This window comes from Alexandromys fortis, unplaced genomic scaffold (genome assembly GCF_014885135.2).
Source record: "Alexandromys fortis isolate MF-2015 unplaced genomic scaffold, M_Fortis_MF-2015_v1.1 scaffold_376, whole genome shotgun sequence".
NCBI classification, from domain to species: domain Eukaryota; kingdom Metazoa; phylum Chordata; class Mammalia; order Rodentia; family Cricetidae; genus Alexandromys; species Alexandromys fortis.
In genome coordinates, this window is record NW_026068259.1 from 303,944 (window position 1) to 328,429 (window position 24,486).

At 43.0% G+C, this 24,486-nt stretch overlaps 1 protein-coding gene across 10 annotated transcripts in view; it reads left to right on the forward strand.

Moving 5' to 3' along the window:
* LOC126494358 (zinc finger protein 14-like) overlaps positions 1-24,486 on the forward strand; it is a 239,788-nt gene that overhangs the window by 168,653 nt on the left and 46,649 nt on the right. For 4 of the 10 annotated variants that reach the window (XM_050131654.1, XM_050131651.1, XM_050131650.1 and 1 more), the window contains exons 3-5: positions 7,113-7,239; positions 7,408-7,468; positions 8,366-10,821. The exons of 5 other annotated variants lie outside the window; for them this stretch is intronic. In XM_050131654.1, coding sequence (XP_049987611.1) covers positions 7,113-7,239; positions 7,408-7,468; positions 8,366-9,737 — 1,560 coding nt within the window. In that variant the 3' untranslated portion in view covers positions 9,738-10,821. Of the gene's footprint in view, positions 1-7,112; positions 7,240-7,407; positions 7,469-8,365; positions 10,822-24,486 lie in introns of those variants that run through there. One more of the 10 variants, XM_050131660.1, reaches the window with a different exon arrangement.

Below are 24,486 nucleotides of genomic sequence, written 5' to 3' on the forward strand. Positions count from 1 at the left end.
TCTACTAGAGAACCCTATTTGTTCAATGGCCTCCTATGTTCTCCTTTTTCTTATGAGTTTACGTGAAATCGCCATTGATGTGGGATGTCCTTTTGTATTTGTGTTGCTTTGTTCCAATGTTGTGTTTATTCTAATGCTATCAGAATTTGGGGAGTCTTGCCATAGTTGCTAGATGTTACCAGGGAAATTGGGGCCTTTTCTTGGGGATGTTAATCCTCAATGAGCAAGAAAATTATCACTACCACAATTTTTTGAGCCATGTTTGAAGCAGACTTCATTAAATACTGGCTAGGATGGTGAACACTGGCCAGGTCCATACCCAGGATTCCCAGAGAATGGGCACTGAATTACATTAGACGGGCTTATAAAGGCAAAATCCACAAGGTTACATACTTCCTGCCTTTGTCCAGTTGGGAGCAAGCATACATCCTGATGTACTTCCTGTCTACATACCTTTCTCCTGTGTGTAAGCAAGCACATCCTTTGCAGGTGAGGACAACCAACCTTATTTATAGAAGTGAAAATACATGGATTTTTATCTTACATAAACAAACAGCCCCCACCATTCCAGGAAGTTATCTGTCTTTGGGCAAGTGGGCTTACAGGTTAGAGGCATTATTATTATTATTATTATTATTATTATTATTTTGGTTTGTAGTAGGAGGAGTGGCGGGCTGTGTCCTGCCGCCCAGCTAGCTTTATTTTTTTTTTAATTTATTTATTTATTTATTATGTATACAATATTCTGTGTGTTAGCCTGAAGGCCAGAAGAGGGCACCAGACCTCTACAGATGGTTGTGAGCCACCATGTGGTTGCTGGGAATTGAACTCAGGACCCTTGGAAGAGCAGGCAATGCTCTTAACCACTGAGCCATCTCTCCAGCCCCCCAGCTAGCTTTATACCCGAAATAATCACACAGAAATTGTATTAATTAAATTACTGCCTGGCCCATTATTTCTAGCCTCTTCCTGGCCAACTCTCACATCCTGATCTAACCCATTTCTACCAATCTGTGTAACACCATGAGGTTGTGGCTTACCGGGAAAGATTCTAACTAGCGAAAGATTCTAACCAGCGTTAGCCTCAGGCAGGAGCTTCATAGCGTCTGCCACACTGTCCTTCTTCCCAGCATCCTGTTCTGTCTTCCCCGCCTATCTAAGTTCTGCCCTATCAGAAGGCCAAGGCAGTTTCTTTATTCAACCAATGAAAGCAACATATTGACAGAAGACCCTCCTACACCATTTCCCCTTTTCTGTTTAAACAAAAAGAAAGGCTTTCACTTTAATGTGGTAAAATTACATATAACAGGTATCAAGCAAGAACTACATTTATTATATCTACTTTATCTTTTATCATAACTAAGGAAAACTATATCTATCTATCTATCTATCTATCTATCTATCTATCTATCATCTATTTTTCAGCTCTATCAAAAGACTCCAGAAGGATATAATATTACCTAAGTAAACAAGAAGTAAGCAACTTCCAAAACTCTAGAAATAACAGAGACATCTCGCTACCTGGACAGTCACCCAAAGTTTTTCTGTACCGTTGGGGCATCCATCTTTGGCCTTCAGGTCCATAGTATCCAGAGACATTTCCATGAAGCAGGAAATTTTAAAGCCAGTTCAGTCACTTTCTTTTGTGCCCTGTAGAATGTCTTGCAGACTCTTATGAAGCAGGAACCCCGAAGGATCATCTCACCTTTAGGCAAGTTCAGCAGTCCTCTCTCTGTGGGTTCTTTGTGTCCAGTTTATTCAACAGTCCAGGCAAGAGCAGTTTCTTGCCCAAATGGCTATCAAACTCCATAAGGATCCTCTTCGATGCCCATCTTCCTCTTGAAGTAGATTGGTGCTGCCAGAAACAGATGTGTCTCCTTGTCATGAAAAGTCCTAAGTTATTAAAACATTTAAAATGCCATATTCTGTAGTCTTTGAAAGATATGAAGAATGTCTATTTAACTGAAATATATCTCTTTATATCTAGAAAATCTAACATGACTACAAGTTTGACTATTATCGATGATTACCCATTAACAACCTATATTTTTTAATTATACATTACATTTTTAATGAACTACACAATCACAATACCTTAAACAAGATCAGAAATACATATACATATAACAAGATTGACCTTAAATTTATATCACTAAAGCAAATTTGTACTGATACAAATTATCCATATCTATATCATATATCTATATCATATCCCCCTTTAAATGTAAAATAACATTTCTAAATAATATTTGGGAATATGGGCACAGTTTATTTTTTCTCCAAACTGCTTTGTGCTGTATGTGGGTGCTGTTAATCAGTCTTTTGTTGTGTATCCTGAGTATTAGGTTTATCTCAGTCAGTAATTGGGCAAAGTAATTTTTTGAGGGTGTTTATGGCAACCTTTCAAGAGGGCGTGGTCTATCATACCATATTGGTATGGAGGCAATCCACAGGGTCTCATCTTCTGTGAAAGCAAAAGAAGAACCTCTTTTTAAAAGTATCATATCCTTAGACCCAAATCTTGAAGTCAAGATACCCTAATGATATCCATTCTGGTTTAGCTTGGCAGCCCATATAATGAGATGTCTCTCTGCACTTAGCTCCTTTACAGTAAAAAAATTAAAAAAAAAAACAATATATAGAATCTAAACTCTGAATTTCTTATTTTTACGTGGCTTATTTTTCTTTATTTCTTTTAATCTATAACTATCTGTACTCTGTCTCTTTAAAGACTTTATCATTTTTTTAAAGCATTAACTTTATGACTTTCTATACTCTTTTTCTTTTTTCTCCAAAGCCTACGTACTTTATCTAACACTGTGATCCATTTAGAGGTCTTTTATGTCTGAATCTGTCCTATTGCATTGTCTTTAATTCTCTACTGTCTTGGAGAACTTTTAGAATGCTAAGCAGCTTGGTTGCAGCTGCGCTGGATGTTGGCTCCACCTCTCTCCAATTTTTAAATGGTGGGCATACCATTTTTGCTAGTTCTGGGGCTGCCAGGCTGGAGCTGCACTCAGCAGTGCAACCTGGGGAATGAGCGTGCAACACATAAACTCCTTTTTGAGTTACAGCCTAATCTGCCACGCAGAACACTGCACAGCCTGGAAACATCTCTGTGTATGGCAGCAGGAATCCACCATCCTCTCTGGCCTGCCCAAGCCTGATCCCGTTGTCTGCCCAGGAAGGAAATGCTGAGCCAAGGGCATGATATCAGATATTTTCCTCCCAGCCCCAAGTAGGCACAGAAACATCTGGACCCACAAATGCTCCGTAGCTGGAGTTTGCAGCGGTGGCAGGGCCCAGGAAGCCTTGTTTTTTGGCTGCTTTTGCTGAATCAGGAAAATCTCTCTGTGGCACGCTGCCAACAAACAGCAAAAAGCCGTGTTAAACACTCTCTCTCTCTCTCTCTCTCTCTCTCTCTCTCTCTCTCTCTCTCTCCTTTTTAAGCCCTCTCAGGTTTTTAAGTGGATTTAGCCTCATGTTGGGCGCCACTCTGTAGTAGGAGGAATGGCAGGCTGTATAGCTTATATCCGAAATAATCACACAGAAATTGTATTAATTAAATTACTGCTTGGCTCATTGTATCTAGCCTCTTCTTGGCCAACTCTCACATCCTGATCTAACCCATTTCTACCAATCTGTGTAACACCATGAGGTCAATTCTAACCAGCGTCAGTCTCAAGCAGAAGCTTCATGGCGTCTGCCACACTGCCCTTCTTCCCAGCATCCTGTTCTGTCTTCCCTGCCTATCTAAGGGCTGCCCTATCAAAAGGCCAAGGCAGTTTCTCTATTCAACCAATGAAAACAACAGACAGAAGGGCCTCTTACACCATGGTTTGTTTTATAGGTCTTTCTTGTTTTTTTGAGATAGTTTATCTGTATAGCCATTGTAATGGTCTGTTCTGTCTCTTTAGACAAGCCACACTTTAATCCCAGCAGAGACAGGCACGTCTTTATGAGTTCAAGGCCAGCCTGGTCTACAAGAGCTAGTTCCAGGACAGGCTCCAAAGAGAGACAGAGAGACAGACAGAGACAGACACACGCCGTGCCCACTCCCTCCCCTCCATTGGCTGAGGAAGGCAGATCTTCTTTCCTACTTGCAGCCTGAGTCTTTTCCTTTTTCCATCTCCCTCTCAGAGGCAGCTTCTGTGTCTCCCTTCTCTCTCTCTCTCTCTCTCTCTCTCTCTCTCTCTCTCTCTCTCTCTCTCTTTCTCTGCCCTTCTCCTTCCCTTCCATAACCCACTTAATAAATATCTATCCTTAGTCTGCATGGCGTGTCCATCCATGTCTCTGGCCAGCTGCCATGTGTCTCCCTGCCTGGGACCAGGCGCCTTCAGAGACCTGCAGAGTAGTCTCTTGGTGTGCCCATTTGTCTTTCCTTGTAGCCTGCTGCAGCCATCCAATTTCACTCTGCATGGCGTGTCTATCCGTCATCTCACGACTGCCCCCGGGGACCAGCCACCTTTGGAGTCCTGCAGTGTGGTCTCGTGCACCGTCCCTGCCTGGGACTGGCTGCTCTGGGGCCTGGTGCCTGTCCCCACTTGGGGACCTGCAGAATTTCAGCCCCTGCAGCTGTCAAGGATCCAGGGATCCTGCAGCATTTTTTTTTTTATTTAAACCATTACAGCATGGCTGTGCTAGGACTCACTCTGAAGACCTGGCTGGCCTTTAACTCACAGAGCTCTACGTGTCTCTGCCTTCTACCACTGGGCATTGTTTTATAACTCTCTTAAGCACAACAATTTAAACTGAAACATAACTTTAGTCCTCACAGGGTTTTTAGTTACATTAATAGAAAAACTTAAGAATGAACCTAAAGGAAAGCTTGATGGAATTTTTATTAAGAGTGTAAAGAAAAACCCCAGTACAGTTAGGCTTAAATCTTAAAATCTTCATGGAGAAGGTGATGAAGAGAAAAATTCGTGCCATTTGAGTTAAGCCAACACAGATGTTAATCACAGGGTAGACAAGCTCCACATGGCAGGGATGGGGCCTTCACAGAACAATAGAAACAGCCCAGAGTAACAGCAAAAGCATTCTTTTATACTCTGGCTTGAGTCTGAAAGAAAAGGAACAAAGAGTTCAAAAAAAGGGCAAGTTTTATTTTACATATTCAGAAAGGCAGGCAGACCCAAGAAAAGGGAATTCCAGTTGCTTTGTGACATAGAGGAGCTTTTGAGAAGAAAATGAGCATTATTTCATGAATGAGATAATTATTCCTGAATCCCATCTGTTTAGCTTAGCTTTATTTAAGCTAATCAGCCTTCCCTGGAGTTGGTCCCTTGGCCAGGCAGTATACCAGGGCAGAGAGACATGCATTGGCAGGTAAGAGACAGAGATAGGATAGGAATGCCATGCAGAGTGAGATTGGATATTTATTTAGTGGTTATGAATAGGAGGGGAAAAGGGGAGGGAGAGAGAAAGAAGGAGGGAGGGATAGAGAAGGGAGAGACGGAAGCTGCCTCTTCAAGAGGAAAAGAGAGAACTCAGGATGGAAGCTGAAGATCAGCCTGTCTCAGCAGATAGGGGAGGGAGTGGGTGTGGCTTGTCAAAGAGACAGAAAATGATTACAAGGACAATAGTTTATTTTGCTTCTTTGAGGTTTGATGTGGGATTTCCCTCTGTATGCTTGAATACCGTTAATGCACAAATAAACTGCCTTGGCCTGTTGATAGGGTAGAACTTAGGTAGGTGGGGAAAACTAAATGACATCCTGGGAAAAAGGAGGCAGAGTCAGGGGGATGCCATGAATCCGCTGCTGAAGATAGATGACCACGACCTCGTGGTGATGCACAGATTAATGGAAATGGGTTAAATTAAAATGTAAGAGTTAGCCAATAAGAAGTTAGGGCTAATAGGCCAAGCAGTGATTTAATTAATACAGTTTCTACGTGATTATTTTGGTTCTGGGTGGCTGGCAGGAACAAGCAGCCTTCCTCCTATAAAGATTGTCTAAAGTAGGTATAGCAGTTGGTGTATTCATGTTGAAATAAGAGCGGTAGGGCTGCGTCCCCCGCACCCGGCCGCCCGCATGGCTAGCTTATGCCCAGAAATAATTACACGGAAACTGTATTCTTTCAAACACTGCCTGGCCCGGCTAGTTCCAGTTTCTTATTGGCTAGCTCTTACATATTGTTCTAACCCATTTCTAATATTCTGTGTAGCCCACGAGCTGGCTTACCAGGGAGGATCTTAACCTGCGTCTGTCTGGAGCGGGAGAATCATGGCGACTCCTTCATTAAGCTTCTTTCTCCCAGAATTCTCTTCTGTTTTCTCCACCCACCTAAGGGTGGGCCTATCAAGGGGCCTAGGCAGTTTCTTTATTAATAAGAAATCACTCCCACATCATATTCATTCTTGGGCTCTTGGGAACCTCAGATCAGCATTCATGGTTAAATTTGTGTGGCAACCAGGTGTATTAAGGAAAAGAAGTCCTTTGCTGGAACTTTGAAAAAGAAGTGAAGGATTAAGACTGAGTATGACTAGTAAAAGAGAAGTTGGAATAGTTTGAGCAGTGGGTAGACTCCAACCCACCAGGAGCAGGCATGATTTCTATATAGAAGCTTAACGTTGGAGGGCCTAGGCAGAGAAGCTGTCCTCATACAGCCGATAGTCACTTTTGGGAGACTGTGTCTGATCTAGAGTTTAGAAGTTGTTAGTAAACTGTCAGAAGGAAAATAGGAGTGTTCAGAATTTCCGTGCTGTATATCTCATTCATGCCGAGTCATTTATCCTTATTTATGTTCATGTGTGGTCTTAGAATATTGTTTCCTTAGGCCAGAAGAAGCTAAACTCTGAGCCTGAATCCCAAGGACAAACAGCCTCCTGAGCCCTAATTTAATGTTGCTGTATCAGATGATAGGGTGTTCCTGGGACAAGAAGTAGAGATAAACTGGAGAAAGGGAAGGGGTGGGGAGCAGCTCATCTCTTGAGTGCAGGAATGAGGAGAGTGATCTGTCTGCCGTCCCTGAACATCATTCAGTGTTTTGCTAGAACTCGTGCGTCATGGAATGAGTGTGTGAAGACCACACAGTTATGCTGTCCTACTGTCGGATGTGGACAGATGTCGTTCTCACAGCTCTTTTATATACAAATATGGGATGTTTTAGGACCTGGTGAGCTTTGAGGATCTGGCTGTGCACTTCACCCAGGAAGAGTGGGATTTGCTGGATCCTTCCCAGAAGAGTCTCTATGGAGATGTGATGCTGGAGACCTGCAGGAACTTCACTGCCATAGGTGAGGATAACATCTTACCTTCACTCTGTAAACTAGAGAGCAAGTGTTTCTGGTTATTGATGGTCACTGTGATTCGGATGTGGAGAGGGAAGAATGTGGTGAAGAATTAGGTGTAATGACAATGTACATCCTAGTAATTCATCACACATTACTGTGCCAATATTTTAGGATACGAATGGGAAGACCAGAAAATTGAAGAACATAATGAAGATCCTGAAATAAATCTAAGGTAATCTGCATGCACAAGTGCAAGCAAATGTTCCTGGAAGAAATTTTGTGTGCTGTAAAGATTTTGTTTGTAAGAATTATTTTTTGTATTTATTTATTTGTGTTTTAGTTTTTTGATATAGGGTTTTTCTGTATAGCCCTGGCTGTGCTGGAGCTTACTTTGTAGCCTGTGCTGGCCTTGAACTCACAGAGATCCAGCTGCTTCTCCCTCCTGAGTAATTAAAGGCATGTACCACCACTGCCTGGCAAGATTTATTTATTTTTATTTTATGTATAAGGGTGTTTTGTTTGTGTTTGTGTCTGTGTACTACATGCATGCTGTGCCCTCAGAAGCCAGAAGAGGGCCTCCGATCCTTTGGAATTGGATTGTTACCCCCCCATGTTGGTGCTGGGAACTGAATCAGGGTTCTCTAGAAGAACACCCAGTTCTCTTAACCACTGAGCCTTTTCTTCTGCTGCTGTGCCATGAAAATTTAACAAGTTAACAAAATAAATAAGCCTGACTTTAAATTAATTTGTCAGTAGAAAATTTTCACCCAAAATATTTTTTTGTGTAGTCTTTCATCTAGAACCAGTTCTGGGACCCTGCGTTAACGAATGCTAACATTTTGATCCTAGGCCTGTGGGAACTGTATTGTAGTTCATTTATTTTTAGACCCTTCATGTGAAGGCACATTTTGATTGTAGCAGGTTGTCCAGGCAAGAAGATTTATTAAGCAAGCAGTGATAAATCAACTGTGACTAATGTGCTTGCCATTTTGCACACTAGTTACATTTACAGGTACTCTGTGATACTGAAGAAAGTGGTCAGGGTGGGACAACCTTATCCATATACTAGTCTCAATATGAGCAGCAATGTGGGTGGAGAAATTTTCACATGTCATTTATCTTTTAATAGGCATGTCATATCTCACTCTGAATATACACAGTATGAACATGAAGACTGTGAACAGAAGCCACAGGACTCCAATTTTCTTACAAGTATTGAAGGATGCACGGAAACTCAGACTTCGAGTGGGCCTTCTGTGTGTGAGGTGTGTTTAAAGACCTTTGGACTATATCATCTAACTTATAATGGCCATCACAACTATGACTACAAGGAAGCTGGAGGAAGCCAGACTGACGAAAATGATTATGAAGGTAATCATTGTGATAAAACTTCCAGTTCCCTTCAAAAACAAGAAAAAAATCATACTGGAAAAAAACTCTATGTGTGTCAAGAATGTGGTAAAGCCTTTAGGTATCCCAGTGCCCTCCAATTACATGAAAGAATTCACACTGGAGAAAAACCCTATGAGTGTAAAGACTGTGGGAAAGCTTTTAGAGGTCTTAGTGCCCTTCATTTGCATGAAAGAATTCATACCGGAGAAAAACCCTATGAATGTAAACAGTGTGGTAGAGCCTTCACGTATCTCAGTGCCCTTCAATTACATGAAAGAATTCATACTGAGGAAAGACCCTGTGAGTGTAAACAATGTGGTAAAACCTTTAGATATACCAGGGCCCTCAAATTACATGAAAGAATTCATACTGGAGAAAAGCCCTATGAATGTAAGCAATGTGGTAAATTCTTTAGAAGTCACAGGACCCTTAAGTTACATAAAAGAATTCATACTGGAGAAAAACCCTATGAGTGTAAAGAATGTGGGAAAGCTTTTAGATGGCTTACTTCTCTGAAGTTACATGAAAAAATTCATACAGGAGAAAAACCCTATGAATGCCAAGAGTGTGGGAAAGCCTTCAGGTGTCAGGCTTCCTATCATAGACATAAAATAACTCATGGTGGAGAAACGTTGTATGAGTGTAAAGAGTGTGGTAAGTCCTTCATTTACCCCTCTTTACTTCAAGTGCATGAAAGAACCCACACAGGTGAAAAGCCCTTTGAGTGTAAGCTGTGTGGGAAAGCTTTTAGATGTCAATCTTCGCTTCGGTTGCATGAGAGAACGCACACTGGAGAAAAACCCTATGAATGTAAACATTGTAACAAAGCCTTTTCGAGTTATAATTATCTTCGATTTCATGAAAGAAGCCACACTGGAGAGAAACCCTATGAATGCAAAGAATGTGGGAAAACCTTCACACATCGCTCTTACCTTCGGTCACATGAAAGAAGACATACTGGAGAGAAACCGTACCAGTGTGTTCAGTGTGGCAGATCCTTCAGCCGGCACAGTTCCTTTAAGAGGCATCAGTCCGTTCATGGAATGGAAAACCCGTATGAATGTCAGCAATATCTACTTCCTTTATCTCCATTTCCTTCAAATGAATGAAAGAACAGATACTGGCAACAAACTTTGAATGTAAGCGTTTCCCCCACTGACATAAAACCCTTGTGGGAACTAAAGACAGGGATAAGCCTTTTGTATGTAAACTGTGGCATAGCTTTTCAGGGGTCACGGTGTCCTTCGGCTCCATGAAGGAATTCACTTTGAACAAAGTTTTTATTTGTTACTAATGTGGTGTCACTTGTCACACTTCTTTCAGAGAAGTAAGTTAATTCCTGCTGGGCAAATGCCCTATGAATGTACAGGATATGTTTAGTCTTTCATTTTCCCCATTTGCCTTAAAATCATGAAAACTCATAGTGGTGAAAGGTCACATGTTCACACGTCCTTTCAGCAGCATAAATGAACTCATGATAGAGAAAATGTGAGTGGAAGGTGTGTGAAAGCCTTTAGATATCATTGCTCCCTCACATTCCATGAGTGACTTGTATTGGAAATAGTTTTCCAAGCAAAAATAAAAGCTGTGAAGTTTTCAAGGTCACAGTTCTTTCAGAAACTTACAGTGATGGATGGTGAGCAGTTCTGTAAGTGTGAGGATTGTGGGAGCTTAATGGTTGCTGGGAGACGAACATTTCCTTTACAGTGACTGCCTGGGGCCTTGTAAATACCCCCAGTTAAACTCGGTGATTCCTCTAGCACACTTGGTTAGAATCATTCTTTGTCCCTGTCTTTGGTGCCCTGTCTGGGACAAAGTTCACTCTCTAGGGACTTCTAAAGTTGGGTTGTATTTGTGTCAGTGTGAACCATCGAGAAGGAGGGGAGACTGGCTTAAAGTGATGTGTTTCTGTGTTGGGTGGGATTTTGGTTCACTTCAGTTGTCAACTTGATACACTCTGGAGCCACCTGGGAAAGAATCTCAGTGCTGAATTGTCTGGGTTTGGTTAGCTTTTGGGCCCAGCTGTGAGGGAGAACAGAAAGGACAGAGGAGCATAGCACAGGTGTTCCTTGCTGTCTGCCTTGGGACTGTGGATACAGTATGACCTGTGTCAACTTCTGCCACTGTGATTGGCCCACAGTAATGGATTGTAACCTGGAACCATGAACTAAAATAAACCCTCTCTCCCCTAAATTGCTTTGGTCAAGGTATTTTATTCCAGCCACAGGAATGAAGCTAAGAGTGCCTGGACCTGTGCACAGCGGGAACATTTGCCTTGTCTCTGACGTTAGTGTTCACAGCACTGGAGGGGTGCCTTCTGAAGGTGCTGCATCCAAGGCTAGAGAATCTTACAGTCCCTGCCGTCAGAATCATGCTCCTTGTTGCAGGCACTGGAACATGTAATAGGCTGAAGTGGCAGTTTAGCAGTTTAGCTTATCCACACATGCAACTATTACAGCAAGGAAAGACATCAGGTACTCACCTGGGTTAGCCTCACATTGACAGGAAAGGTAGAGAAAAGAAATGAGATGGAAGAGATGAGGGATTACAGATTACATCTGTACTTCCCAAAACAACCCAATTCTTCCTAAGATCCCAAACCTGGAACCCGTGGAAAAGAATGAAACGAGGAGGTAGAATGGAGTCACAGTGAGAGAAATTACCCCTAAGGTCTGAACTTACTAGAAATGAAAAGCTCTTAACAGAGCATGGAGACGGAGGCCTGAGTAGCAGCCTCATACAGGAGACTGATAACATGCGTTCTGCCGCTGGAGGCTTTAAGTTTGAGCAAATGTTTGATGGGAAAGTAGAGCTGACATGGCAGTTATGTCCTTAGAAGGTGTGTGTGATTGTTAGCCCAGCACTGTTGGTAGCTGGAGGCACCAGATGAAGCAACAACAGTGTGGTGCAGCTTGATTCCTGAGACCGTTGAACCCAGGGAGCTGTCGGGTTGCAGATGGGAGCATGTCTGAGCTCTTGGCCAGTTAGGACAAGAACCAGCTCTTTCCTACTAAGCCTGGTGAGAAGATACACAGCAGACTTGTGGCAGCACCTGGGTGGGGATGGAGAATGACTGGGTGGAACAGGCCTAACTGAGGTAGTACTAACCTATATATGACATGGTACCAACGTATTTTTTCTTGAGGTAGGTTTCATTTTGTGCTGGGGCTGGAACTTGTGACCTCACTCATGATTAGCAGGCTAACAATTGAACGGTATCCTCAGCTCAGCATCGATCATGTGAAGAAATGGTATGAGTGAGTAATAGAAACACTTGGTAAAGGTAACAGAATCTTCATGCTTTTGGATATTGTTAACATTTTATTTATTGTCCTCTTAACTCCTGACGCCCAGTCCAGCTGGCACTTGTTTGGGATGTTGGTTTATGGGCCTTCAGTGATCCTGACACCCCTGTGTTAATGCTATCCTGTAAGTGTTCCACAAAGTTAGGAAAGCACCCATGTAAGCTGAAGCGGTGACGGGCAGAAGGGCATGTGCACAGGGCAGGCACATGAGAAATTCTTGGAACTTTTGGTAAAACACATCTTTGTTCTGTTGCTGTGAAGAGACTCCATGACTGACCATAACAACACTATGAAAGAAACCATTTAATTGGAGATGGCTTTACACTTTCAGAGATTTAGTCCATTTTCACGACCAGAGGCAGGGCAGCATTCAGGCAGACATGCTGAAGAAGTAGCTGAGAGTTCTGCATCTTGATCCACAGGCAGCAGGCCTGTTGTCCGCTTTTAAAACCTTAAAGCCTACCCCAATGACATACTCCAACAAGACCAGACCTTATCATTCTAATCCTCAAGCCACACTCTGATTCCTAAGCATTTGAATGTATGGTGGCCATTCTTACTCAAACTCACAGGTAATGCAACGAATGAGAAGAATCCTCAACACTAGAGAAATAATTTAGCAGTCAGGAGCACCTATTACTTTTGCTAAGGACCCTAGTTTGGTTCCCAGCACTTAAGTCAATTGGCTTATCACCTTCTTCTGGCCTCCATAGACACCTGCACTCATTCACATAACCATAACCTCACACAAGTGATGTGCATATATGTAAGTAGAAAAAAAAATTCCTCAGGAACCTGTTTGTTCAAATGTTAAAACAATGGTTGAAGAGTTTAAATGAAGGTACCCTGTATGCATGGAAAATGTTTCCAGAAGATATGTTGGTGAAAATGCAGTGCCACAGGTGGGCTGCCTTTCTTGGAGTTGTTACCCCTGGAGAACACCCCTAAACACACAGCACATGCTATTGCCGGTGCGGTTAGTTGCTCACCAGAACTAGATGCTAAGGCTCCATTGCTGAAGATATTGCATGCCTGCCGTGCTTGGTGACTGGAGAACTCAAGCTGAGACTGAGCTGGGAGCTTCATGGGTGACTATAGGAGCTGGGCAGGATGGCTGTTTGGGGGTGTCAGAGAATATGTGGCTCCATGCTGAGCCCTAAGTAAGACAGTGTTCATGGACACACACTACTCTCTCTCTTTTTCTCTTGGTTCAGGGCACTGGTAGTATGGATAGAAACAGTGGAAGAAAAGGAGGAACAACTCAAGTGTTTCTGAGCGTGGCATTACTATTTTTCTCTTGAAAATGGTAACCTGGTCCTGCCTGCCTCCTAAGGATTTATAGACTTAATATTAACTAGGTCGTGGTGGTTATTGTTAGCCAGAGCCAAGCTGTTTATATAATTCCTCCACTTTTGGTTGAACAATGATAATTCACATAGTTACAGTCTTTATTAAAACATACTACAACATTTCCCTCTTTTTTGTCTTAAAATAAAAAAGGCTATGACTTACAGGAGATTATTCATTTCCCGGCCACCCAGACTCCCAAAATAATCACACAGAAACCGTATTAATTAAATCACTGCTTGGCCTGTAGCTCTAGCTTCTTATTAGCTTTATATCTTTGGTTAACCCATTTCTAGTATTCATGTGGTTTGAGTTACTGAGACCTCCGGAGTTTGCAGTGGAGTGTGAGCACCAGCATTGACTATTCACAGGAGTCAACTGTGTGAGCCTCCAAGGGAAGCAGAGCGGCCGGCCCGACCCCGGTCCAGCCGGTTGCCCTGGGCTAGGACAGAGGTTCAGGCAGTTGTGCTGCTTGCTTCTACGCCCTGAGGCATCCATGCTGGGAGTGGCCTAGCTTTCTTGCCTTGTCGGTCCTTGAGGCAGGTTCCTGGGTCTGCAGGCATCACAGACCCTCAGCGCTCGCTGCCTGGAGCTGCTTGGAGCTCCTTGGTCTTGGAGCTGCAGCTGCTCACACTCCACTGCAAACTCCGGAGGTCTCAGTAACTCAAACCACATGAATATAACTCCCTTCCTTAGCGTACCTTGTTCAATGGCAAAATCCAGATCTCTACCAGGCTTATCCCAGGATGACACATTAAGATTGCCAGAGACAGCAAACCAAGGAACAATTGTGTCACATTCAGTCAAAAACCTCTCCAAAGCGCTCTGTAACAGCTTGTTAAGAGCTAGAAAAATCAGGTGTGATGTTGAAGCACCCATTCTAAAATCCCATTCTTCCTTTTATTTTCATTTTAAACCCTCCACTTTTATCGTGGCTATACTTTCTTTAAACCGTCCGCTATAGTCGCAGCCCTATTACCCCCACTCTCCCTTCTTCTAACGGCGAGAGCAGAAAACCCACTTTTTGTCGCGGATCCCCAATCTTTACCTTGAGGATTATTTGATGCACCCCTGACTGCAGCAAGTTCTGGGCTCCACGGAGAGAGGTTTGGAGGTTCCCCTTATGAGGCCACCAATTGTCGCGTCCACCTCGTCCCGCAAGGAATGACGCGACCACCGGAGCTCTTCTCACTGCAGTTTATTCCAGGACTTTATTCACTTTTTCTCTCTCCCCCCCCTTCCTTCCTCTCTCTCTCCTTCCTCCACCCTCTCTCTCTCTTCCCCTCTCTCCTCTGGCAAACCTCTCCCAGCCCTTAAGTAGGCATGGGCTGCCAATCCCGGATTGCCAGGTGGGCACTGCCCATAGGCCCACGCATATGCAAGCAGCTGATGATCATTGCGTTATCATAGCATAGGTCAAGCCTTAGCCATCTCAGGAGTTGATTATACATCTCCATCAGGTGTGACACCACGCTGCTCGCTACATTGAAGTACTGTTTTATCGAGCAGGGCTGTTGGTGGGTTCACAGACATAGCTAGATCATCCTTGCTCCCCTCCATCACCAACAAATAATAGTGGGCAGTGGATCAATGAGCTGCACTGGTAGGCACTACTCACGTGTGCCAGTTTGTTAAAGGGAAAATGAGTTAACAGGAAAAATGTCAGTTAACCCTTGCCTGTAAGTACTTTACTCAAGTCCAAATGTAATAGCAATTATGACACTTGATCTGTATTTTAAGATCTGAAAACTTTTGGACTTTACATGAATAATACGAAATCAGAATACAGTAAGTATAAAGAATGACCAGTGCTTTTAGCAAGTACCCACTGTAGACAGTTAGATGGCCTGTATGTAGTGATTACTAAAGATTAATGCTGCCCTGCAGTAGACACCCTAAGGAAGAACAAGCTTTCCAATTTATATCTCAACAGAAAATTGCATGAAGTTCAAACAGTATACCAGATGTAGATTTCTGAATCATGGGTGGACAGGTCTTCACTTCCCTAGACGACATCTCAATGTAACCAATCCACAACTAGTATTTTGGTGGCCCTCATCTTCAGGTCCACCATTCAGACCCCAATAAGGTGGCTCCAAACACAACACACAAATATAATTATGGGGAAAACAGTGTGTGGCTTGGAGCGAAAGGCTTAGTGGTTGAGTACTTGCCAGCAAGTACTGGATTGGATCCTCACTACTAGAGGGGAGAAAATCTAGCCTTAAGGAAAAGAGCCATCATGGCAGTGAACTCCTGTAAAATAGTCAGAAAACCAACAGAATTCCTGTCAATCAGTGAATAATGAAATAGAGTGTAGTTTAAATCAAAGACGTGATCATTTACCTGCATTTACTTTAGATCTGTACTTCAAATGAGTCAAGATACACACATTCTTCCTAAAACCACATGGAATAATCACCAAGATAAGTCTCCTTCTGCATCACAGATATAAAAGAGTAGTATACACACTAAAGTTTGGTCTAAGATCTGGGAACAACTGCAAATAACTAGAGATTAAACTACAGCGTTTAAGTCACATGGTTTAAAGAAATATCCCTAAGGATAAATATAAATACTTCAAGAACAGTGAAAAAATATATTTTATATAAAAAAATAGATTTTATTCAAATTCATGGTGTGCTGCACAAGTGAGGCAAGCATGCATAGAAAATAGTTTACCAGTTTGGGAACATACTTGATTTGAACTGTGCACATGTCCCTCCTTATAAATCACTGGGAAGCCTGAGAGTCTGACCTCCATGCACTGTGCACACAGTGCTCTCTACACAAGAATCCTGACAGCCTCTTAACAGCTACTCTGTTTACAGAATTGTCAAGGACCTAGAGGAGCTCACAATATGCCTCCTGAGGGCACCTAACAGGAGGAGTGCAAGTCTCCATCACAGACGGGTAGAACTTCAGCTCACTGTATCTTGACAAGGAGCAGGATGTGTGGGCCAATTCTCTCCAGGGATGGAGAATTTTTGCTAAGGTACTCCATTGTTAAAACACAGGCCTAGGGCTGGAGAGATGGTTCAGAGGTTAAGAGAACTGAGTGCTATTCTGGAGGTCCTGAGTTCAATTCCCAGCAACCACACAATGGCTCACACTGATCTATAATTAGGATCTGTGCCCAGAACACTATATACATAATAAATGAATTAAAAAAAAAACCACAGGCCTGCCCCTAAAGGACAGCAGTCGGTTTTAAAGGCCAGATTGCAATGCTCGGGCCACACATTCCTGCAGTTGTCTCTGGGACACAGAGTGAAGAAGCTGTCTGTGCTGGGAATCCATAGCTCGAAACATATTGGGCTTTTGTAAGTTTTGGGAAGCTGGTGGGAAGCGTCACATAGATTCTTTTCAATAGTGTACGTGACAAAGAGCATAGAAGAGCCAGGTGCCATAGTTAAGAGCCTCCAGGTCACAGCACAAGGACATCAAGTAATCAGTTACTGTCCTGTTAAGGAACAGTTCCATTTTCTAACAGTGTGTTGAGGCCAGTTGGGCTAAATGAGCCCTTGTCAGGAAAAGGAAATGAGCCTGTGTGATGGTACAGGCCACTAATGTCAGCACTGGGGAGACAGAAGGAGGTAATCTCTGAGAGTTTGAGACCAGCATGGTACATAAAGTGAGCTTCAGGCCAACCAGAACTACCCAGTTTGCAAAAGAAAAAGGATGCAGGAACTCTAAACCAGCCAGGTATGGCAGCACAGGAGGGATCCAGCCATGCCTCACTCAAGCCCTGGTTCCAGCTGCTTCAGGGATTAGAAACAAAAGGCTGATGTTGGTCCATTTCCACCTTGCTCTACAGCAAGCACAGCCTGACTACGGACCTCGAGGAGGATTTGAGTTATGATCTTACCCCTGATCTACTTATCCCAACCTTAGGGACCTCAAGTTACCGATCCCTCACACTACATCCATATATTACCCTAAAGCACTGACTCCATAGAGGAAATGCTGAAAGTAAGAAACTCCCTCTCTTTCTTTAGTTGGCAGCTCCGCAGGTTTATAACCAGAGCTGGATTCAGCCCACTCCACTGCACTCAGGGACAGCATTGAGTTATCTTTTACCTGAAGCTGTCTCATTGTCTCTAGTGAACATGGAGAAAATGTTTCCCCTATGAATGGCAGGGTCCACTTCAAGAGGAGAAGCAGAGACACCCAATGGCCCTCTCCAAGTCCTTGTTCTGGGTCCCCACAAGAACTTTAGTTTTAAATAGAGGGCAACATCTATGCACACCACACAGTCCCTGTCAAGGATGGTGCCACCCACTAATCACCCCCCAGTTGCCTCAGCTGCAGTCTTCCTACAGCGTGTTCTTCTGAGCCTCTGTTGAGGGGTGTCCACCATAAAAGGCTTAAACACAACTTTAAGCCAACAAAACGTTTTTATTAGCTGGCCAGTGACCCCACTGGGTGTTCAGCATCCTAGTGCCTAGGCCTTTATCAGGGTGAGCTTTTAAGCACAAAAACATATCCTGGTCTGACATACCTCAGTTAACAGGAACAGTCAGACAGAAGCAGAACTACAGAAGCCAAAAAATAAAAAAATAAGGTTAGTCATTTAGAGACTTTCCTAGAACTCTAGACTTCAGTGGATTAGGCTTTTGTTTTGTTATGGCAGGTGGTACTGTCTATGTGCTGAGGTTTTTGGCCTGAGTGGTGTTTCCATCAGGAAGTCAGGTGTGCTAAGGTCTGGGAGCTTGTTACAAGTAGAACTGTCTGAAACATCTTTCCCAGGGACAAGGCCTCCTCTGCTGATACAGCCTTTTCCCTTTCCCAAAGATGAGATTCTTGGGAAATTATCTTCTGGGGAGGACTGTTTGTAATAGTAGAAGGAAGCACATTTCCATCCCTACCAAAATGGTTACTGGGACAGAATGGGTCCCCTTTAGGGGATTTTCATAAATTTCCTCTAGAAATCCCGAATTGAAAAAAATTTCCCCTATCCCTGTCTCGCCCCCTGAATGCTGAGACTAAAGCCGTGTGCCACATTGCTATTCGTTAAGGGGAAGGAGACAGGGAGCCTCCTTCAGTGCCCTGAGCTGCAGAGGGTAGATCCCCACATGAAAATACCTGACCACAGCTAGGGAGTGCCCCAGTCTCACACTGGGGAGCCTCTGTCCATGCAGCTCCTTTCTATCTCTAAAGCTTACTGAATAGTTCAGAAGCTGTCCCTTCAAGGACTCCAGTACATGGAAAGAATACTAGAAGCAGTGCTGCCTGCTACCACAGAAGAGAACAGGGCAGAAACAGGAGCTGGATTAAGTTTCTCATGATTTTGAGACTAGCCACTTAAGAAAGCAGTAGCTTAACAGTCTTGGTAAACTCTGCTCAGCCTTATTCCAGTCATTCCATCTTCTGCAATGGCTATCTTGTCTTTCAGACTCCAGTTTCTTTGGCTTCCCAATGAAGACAGTTCCAGCTCATGGAGGAAGAGGAGATCAAGAGCTACTTGCAGAAGGCTCTGTCTCCTAAAGTGTCACCCAGAAACTGACAGTGGCAGCATTCCATCTGCTTTCTGGGGGACAACCCTGAAGGACAATAATAAAGGGACATTTTTACAGTGGGTAGAAATTTGGCTAGTGTACCTCATCTTATATTTTTATTAGGACTAATGGCCACTTGTATGATCATATATTGATGTTAGTATTGGTCTCTGTTATAGCCCAAAGGCCCCATGAACAAATGGACCATGGTGGCAGGGAGTAATGTTATGGTTGAGCTCAGTAATATGGACCCCACTTAGCAAGGCTGACCTAGATAAGGCTGCTGCTGAGCAGTGCGTGTTGGGCTTGCTAGTTGGGGAGTTGGAAGGAACATGATTAGAAAATTGGTAAGACACACAATAGAAACAGAAGGAACATTTTCAAACTTCTTTATAGAGGCTATAGTTACCCTGATACCCAAATCAGAGAGATGCAACCAAGAAAGAGAACTACAGACCAATCTCCCACATGACCATTGATGCAAAAATACTCAATAAAATTCTGGTAAACTGAATCCAAGAAAATAAAAAAAAATCATCTACCATGACCAAGTAGATTTCATTCCACAGACACAGGGATGGTTCAACATATGGAAATCTGTCAATGCAATCCACCATATAAACAAACTAAAAGAAAAAAAACTACATGATCATCTCATTAGATGCTGAAAAACCCTTCAACAAAATCCAACAGCCCTTCATGATAAAGCTCTTGAAGAGATCAGGGCTACAAGGAACATACCTAAACATAATGAAAACAATTAACAGCAATCCAACAGCCAATATCAAATTAAATGGAGAGAAACTCAAAGCAATTCCACTAAAATCAGGAACAAAACAAAGCCTCATGGTAAAATAGAAAATAATGGAAATGTGTTAATTTAAGATGTAAGAGCTAGCCAATAAGAAGCTAGATTTAATTAATACAGTTTCTGTGTGACTATTTCAAATCTGGATGCCTGGGAATGAACGAGCGGCCTCTGCATACAGGATACCAATTGGAAAGGAAGAGTCAAACTATTGCTAGTTGCAGATGGAATGATAGTATATCTAAGTGACTCCAAGAATTCTACTATGGAACTCCTAAGCTGATAAATACATTCATGCATTCCTACAGCCAGTAGTCTTTAAGTTACCCACCTACTTAGGCATGGCCTCTTATACTATATATGCTGATGTAAAGCGTGGGTCTGTCCTCTCCTCCGGAGGTATGATTTGGTTCCTGTTACCTGTTCGTGCAGAGGACTGTAATCTATGAGTCTATCCCTAAATAAATAACCCTTTATCATACTCAATTCTGAGCTAGTGTGGGATTTCTTTTTATTGTCCAGAGGCACGACCTGCACTTTACATTGGCATATATAGTATAAGAGGCCACATCCAAGTGGACTGGTAACTAAAAGGCTACTGACTGTAGGAATTCATATAGCAATTCAGTAATGTGACAGGATACAAGATTAACTCAAAATAAATCAATAGCTTTTCTATATACAAATGATAAATGGACTGAGAAAGAAATCAGAGAAACAACACCCTTAAAATAACCACAAATAGCAAAATATCTTGGGGTAATGCTAATCAAATAAGTGAAAGACCTGAATGACAAGAACTTTAAGTCACTAAAGAAAGAAATTGAAGAAGATACCAGAAAATGGAAAGATCTACCATGCTCCTGGATAGGTAGGATCAACATAGTAAAAATGTCAGTCTTATCAAAAACAATCTATAACTTCAATGCAATCCCAATCAAATTTCAACATTTCACAGACCTTGAAAGAACAATCCTCAACTTCATATGGAAAATCAAAAGAAATACAGAATAGCTAAAACAATCTTGTACAATAAAAGAACTTCTTGAGGCATCACCATTCCTGATTTCAAACTCTACTATAAACATATAGTAATAAAAACAGCTTGGTATTGGCAAAAGAGAGAGAGAGAGAAAGAGAGAGAGAGAGAGAGAGAGAGAGAGAGAGAGAGAGAGAGAGAACAGACATGTGGACTAATGGAAGATTCTGATATTAATCCATACACTTATGAACATCTGATTTTTGACAAAGAAGCCAAAATTATACAATGGAAAAAACAAAGCACCTTCAACAAACGTTGCTGGCATAACTGGATGTCAACATGTAGAATAATGCAAATAGATCCATATCTATTACCATGTACAAATCTCAAGTCCAAGTGGATCAAGAACTCAACATAAATCCAGTTACACTGAACCTGATAGAAGAGAAAATGGGAAGTAACCTTGAACTTATTGGCAATGAAGACCACTTCCTAAATATAAAAGCAGTAACACAGACCCTGAGAGCAAGAAGCTTCTGTAAGGCAAAGGACACTAGCAAAGGACATAAGACAAAATGACAGCCTTCAGAATGGGAAAAGAGTTTCACAAATTCCACATCTGACAGAGGGCTGATCTTCAAAATATATAAAAAACTCAAGAAACTAGACATCAAAATACCAAATAATCCAGTTAAAAGTGGGGTACAAAGCTAAACATTAAAGACATTTAAGGAAATTGCTCAACATCCTTAGTCTCAGGGAAATGCAAATCAATACAACTCTGAGATACCATCTTATACCTGTCAGAATGACTAAGACTGGCCAGGTGGTGGTGGCATACACCTTTAATCCCAGCACTTGGGAGGCAGAGGCAGGCACATCTCTGTGAGGTCAAGGCTAGCCTGGTCTACAAGAGCTAGTTCCAGAACAGGCTCCAAAGCTACAGAGAAACCCTTTATTGAAAAACAAACAAACAAACAAAAAACCCAGAATGACTAAGACAAAAAACACGGATGACTTATGTTGGAGAGGATGTGGAGTAAGAGGAACACTCCTTCACTGCTGGTGGGAGCGCAAACTTGTACAGCCACTTTGGAAATCAGTATAGTGGTTTCTCAGAAAATTGGGCATCAGTCTACCTCAAGACCCAGCAATACCACTTTTGGTCAAATACCCAAAGGATACTCAGTCATACAACAAGGACACTTGCTCAACTGTAATGCTACGCCCTGTTCTACGTGCTACATGCTACGGTATGGTTTGTAGTACTATGTGTACTATGGTCCTGTAGTGTCTGTACTATGGGACCATTTGCAAGCTGGCCAAGGGGCTGGAGATTGAAACATATACATACACAGACAGAGACATAGGGACACAGGTCCTCCTTGAACCAAGAATGCCCTATATTGTGTTCCAGGGCAGCTTATATAGGGATCCTTAACTGATAGCCATGCCCCAGACAACCCACCAGAAACCACTCCCCTGCCATCAGGAACTCTGGAGAGTCTCATGCTCAGTGCAGCTGCAAACACAGGAAAACAAGTTGTTTTGCTTAGAGCAGCTGCAAGCATAACAAGCTGTTTACAGGAAATTCAGGGTCTGAGGGTCCACAGCCCCCAACACTCAACAATGTTCTAACAGCCTGAACCTGGAAACAACCTAGATGCCACTCAGCTGAAGAAAGGATAAAGAAAATGTGGTACCTTTACACAATGGAGTATTATTCAGCTGTAAAAAACAATGACATCATGAAATTTGCAGGCAAATATGTGAAACTAGAAAAAAGCACCCTGAGTAAGGCAACTCATACTCAGAAAGACAAACAGAATGTACTCACTCACAAATGGATATTAGATGTAAAGCAAAGGATAACCTGACTACAATTCACAGATTTGGTGTAGCATGAGTTCTAATAGGTCTTAATAATATAAGCCTGGAGTCAGATATTGGGGAAAATGCTGAGAGATTAGAGAGATGGAGCGAAACCATGGCCACCTTACTTCTCCATGGCAGTCTCAAGATACAACTTAAAATTAGAAAAGGGGGCAGTTCTAGCCTCAGTCACCACGTAATACATTAAACTATGCCCCCTTTAAATTTAAGTATTTTGAATGTGGATGCTCAGGAACAGTCTGTCACAGATAGATTTTATCATGAATTGTACTCAAGCAACTTTTGCTCAGGTGAAATGGAAGAATCCTTGTGCTGGATTATCGAAGTTCCCTGGTCCTCTTTTAATATGGAGTCAAGGGCATGTTTGTATTTTTTCACAGGAAGAAAACGAAGTTCTACGGCTATCTGGGCACGTGGTCCAGTGTGTGGAACAGAGGAATGCTGGTCCTAATGGTGTTGTGGCTGCTGATGCTCCCCCAGATGAGTTGGAGTGAGCCTTACTTAACCGATGTTCCTGATCCTCCAGTATTACTCCAGAGAAGGGGAAAACAAGGAGGACACACGGATCGCCCTGGGAAGGGGAATCAGATAAGATCTCCTGGGTAAACTGGGGGCTAGGAGGGTTAGTTGGTAAAGGGAGGGGAAGGTGGATGAGAACATGAGGGAATGGGATGATGGGAGGGAGGACAGTGGAAGAGCAATAAAACAGATACCTTGATAGAGACAGCCACTAGGGAAATTCCCAGGAATCCACAATGACTGTAGTTAAGACTCCTAGCAATAGTGGAGAGGGTACAGAACTGACCTTCCCCTGTAATCAGATTGGTGAATGCCCTGTCATCCTAGAGCCTTCATCCAGTAACTGACAGAACAAATGAAGAGATCTACAACCACGCACCAGCTCAAACTCTGGGAATGCAGCTGAATAGAAGGAGGAGGGATCATATGAACAAGGGAGGTCAAGATCATGATGGAGAAATCTACTGAGACAGCTGAACCAAGCTCATGAAAACTCATCAACTTAGACCAACAGTTGTGGAACCTCCATGGGACTGAGCAAGGCCCTCCATATGTGGGAGACAGTGGCGAAGCTTGGACTATCTGAGGGTCCCTGGCAGTAGGACCAGGATCTTCACCTGGTGCATGAGCTAGCTTGTTGGAGCCCATTTCCTATGATGAGATGCCATGCTCAGCCTTAATGCCAAGGGGAGGGGCTTGGTCCTGCCCCAATTTAACAATCAGACTTTGTTGATTCCCCATGGGAGTTCTTATCTATTGGGAGGAGTGAATGGGACATGGGCTTGGGAGGGAGCAAGAGAGAGGGAGGAAAAGTGGGAGAAAGAACTGTGGTTGGTGTTATGCCCAAATCCACGAGCAAAAAGCCAATAAGGAGATTGAGTCCCGTATGTAAAATCAAAGAGCCTTTATTTTATGCAATTTTGCAAACTCAGTCTTCCTGCATGTCCAACGTATTGGAATAAATGGAGAGCCTCACTTAGAATTGGGTTTTTAGTAGTAAAGGTGGGGGTGAGGGGTTTCAGGGGTTCAGGACCCCTGATTGGCTGGCATTTGTCTAGGGGTATTCTGGTGAGTGTGTGCTGGCAGGTGATCCTATCTACAGGGCTGGAATGTTAGGCATTTCCTTTGCTCTGTTTTAGGGTGGTGCTAGGGTAATCTCAGTTTATGGTTCTTTCTGTAGGGATAAGTCCCACCCCTTAGGGGGCGTGTTCGCCTCAGGCTAAAGTTTGCCTATAAATTTGGTGAGCGTGCTCCCAGCGCTGGCTTCTGCTTTCCTGGTCTCTGCGGGAACGGTGGTTCTGTAAGTCTATTCCTCCATTAAAGCTGTCTATATTTTGACAATCTGTCTGCATTCGCTTACGCCGTTACATTTTGGCGTCCAACATCGGGCTATTTTGCCCCCGACTCAAGCGCGTAGCCTGCTAGCTAACACAGCACGCTCCCGGGTGTCATTTTCTTAGTTCATGACTCGGGCCCCAGGGCTGAGTCCGAGATACACTCGGCCTT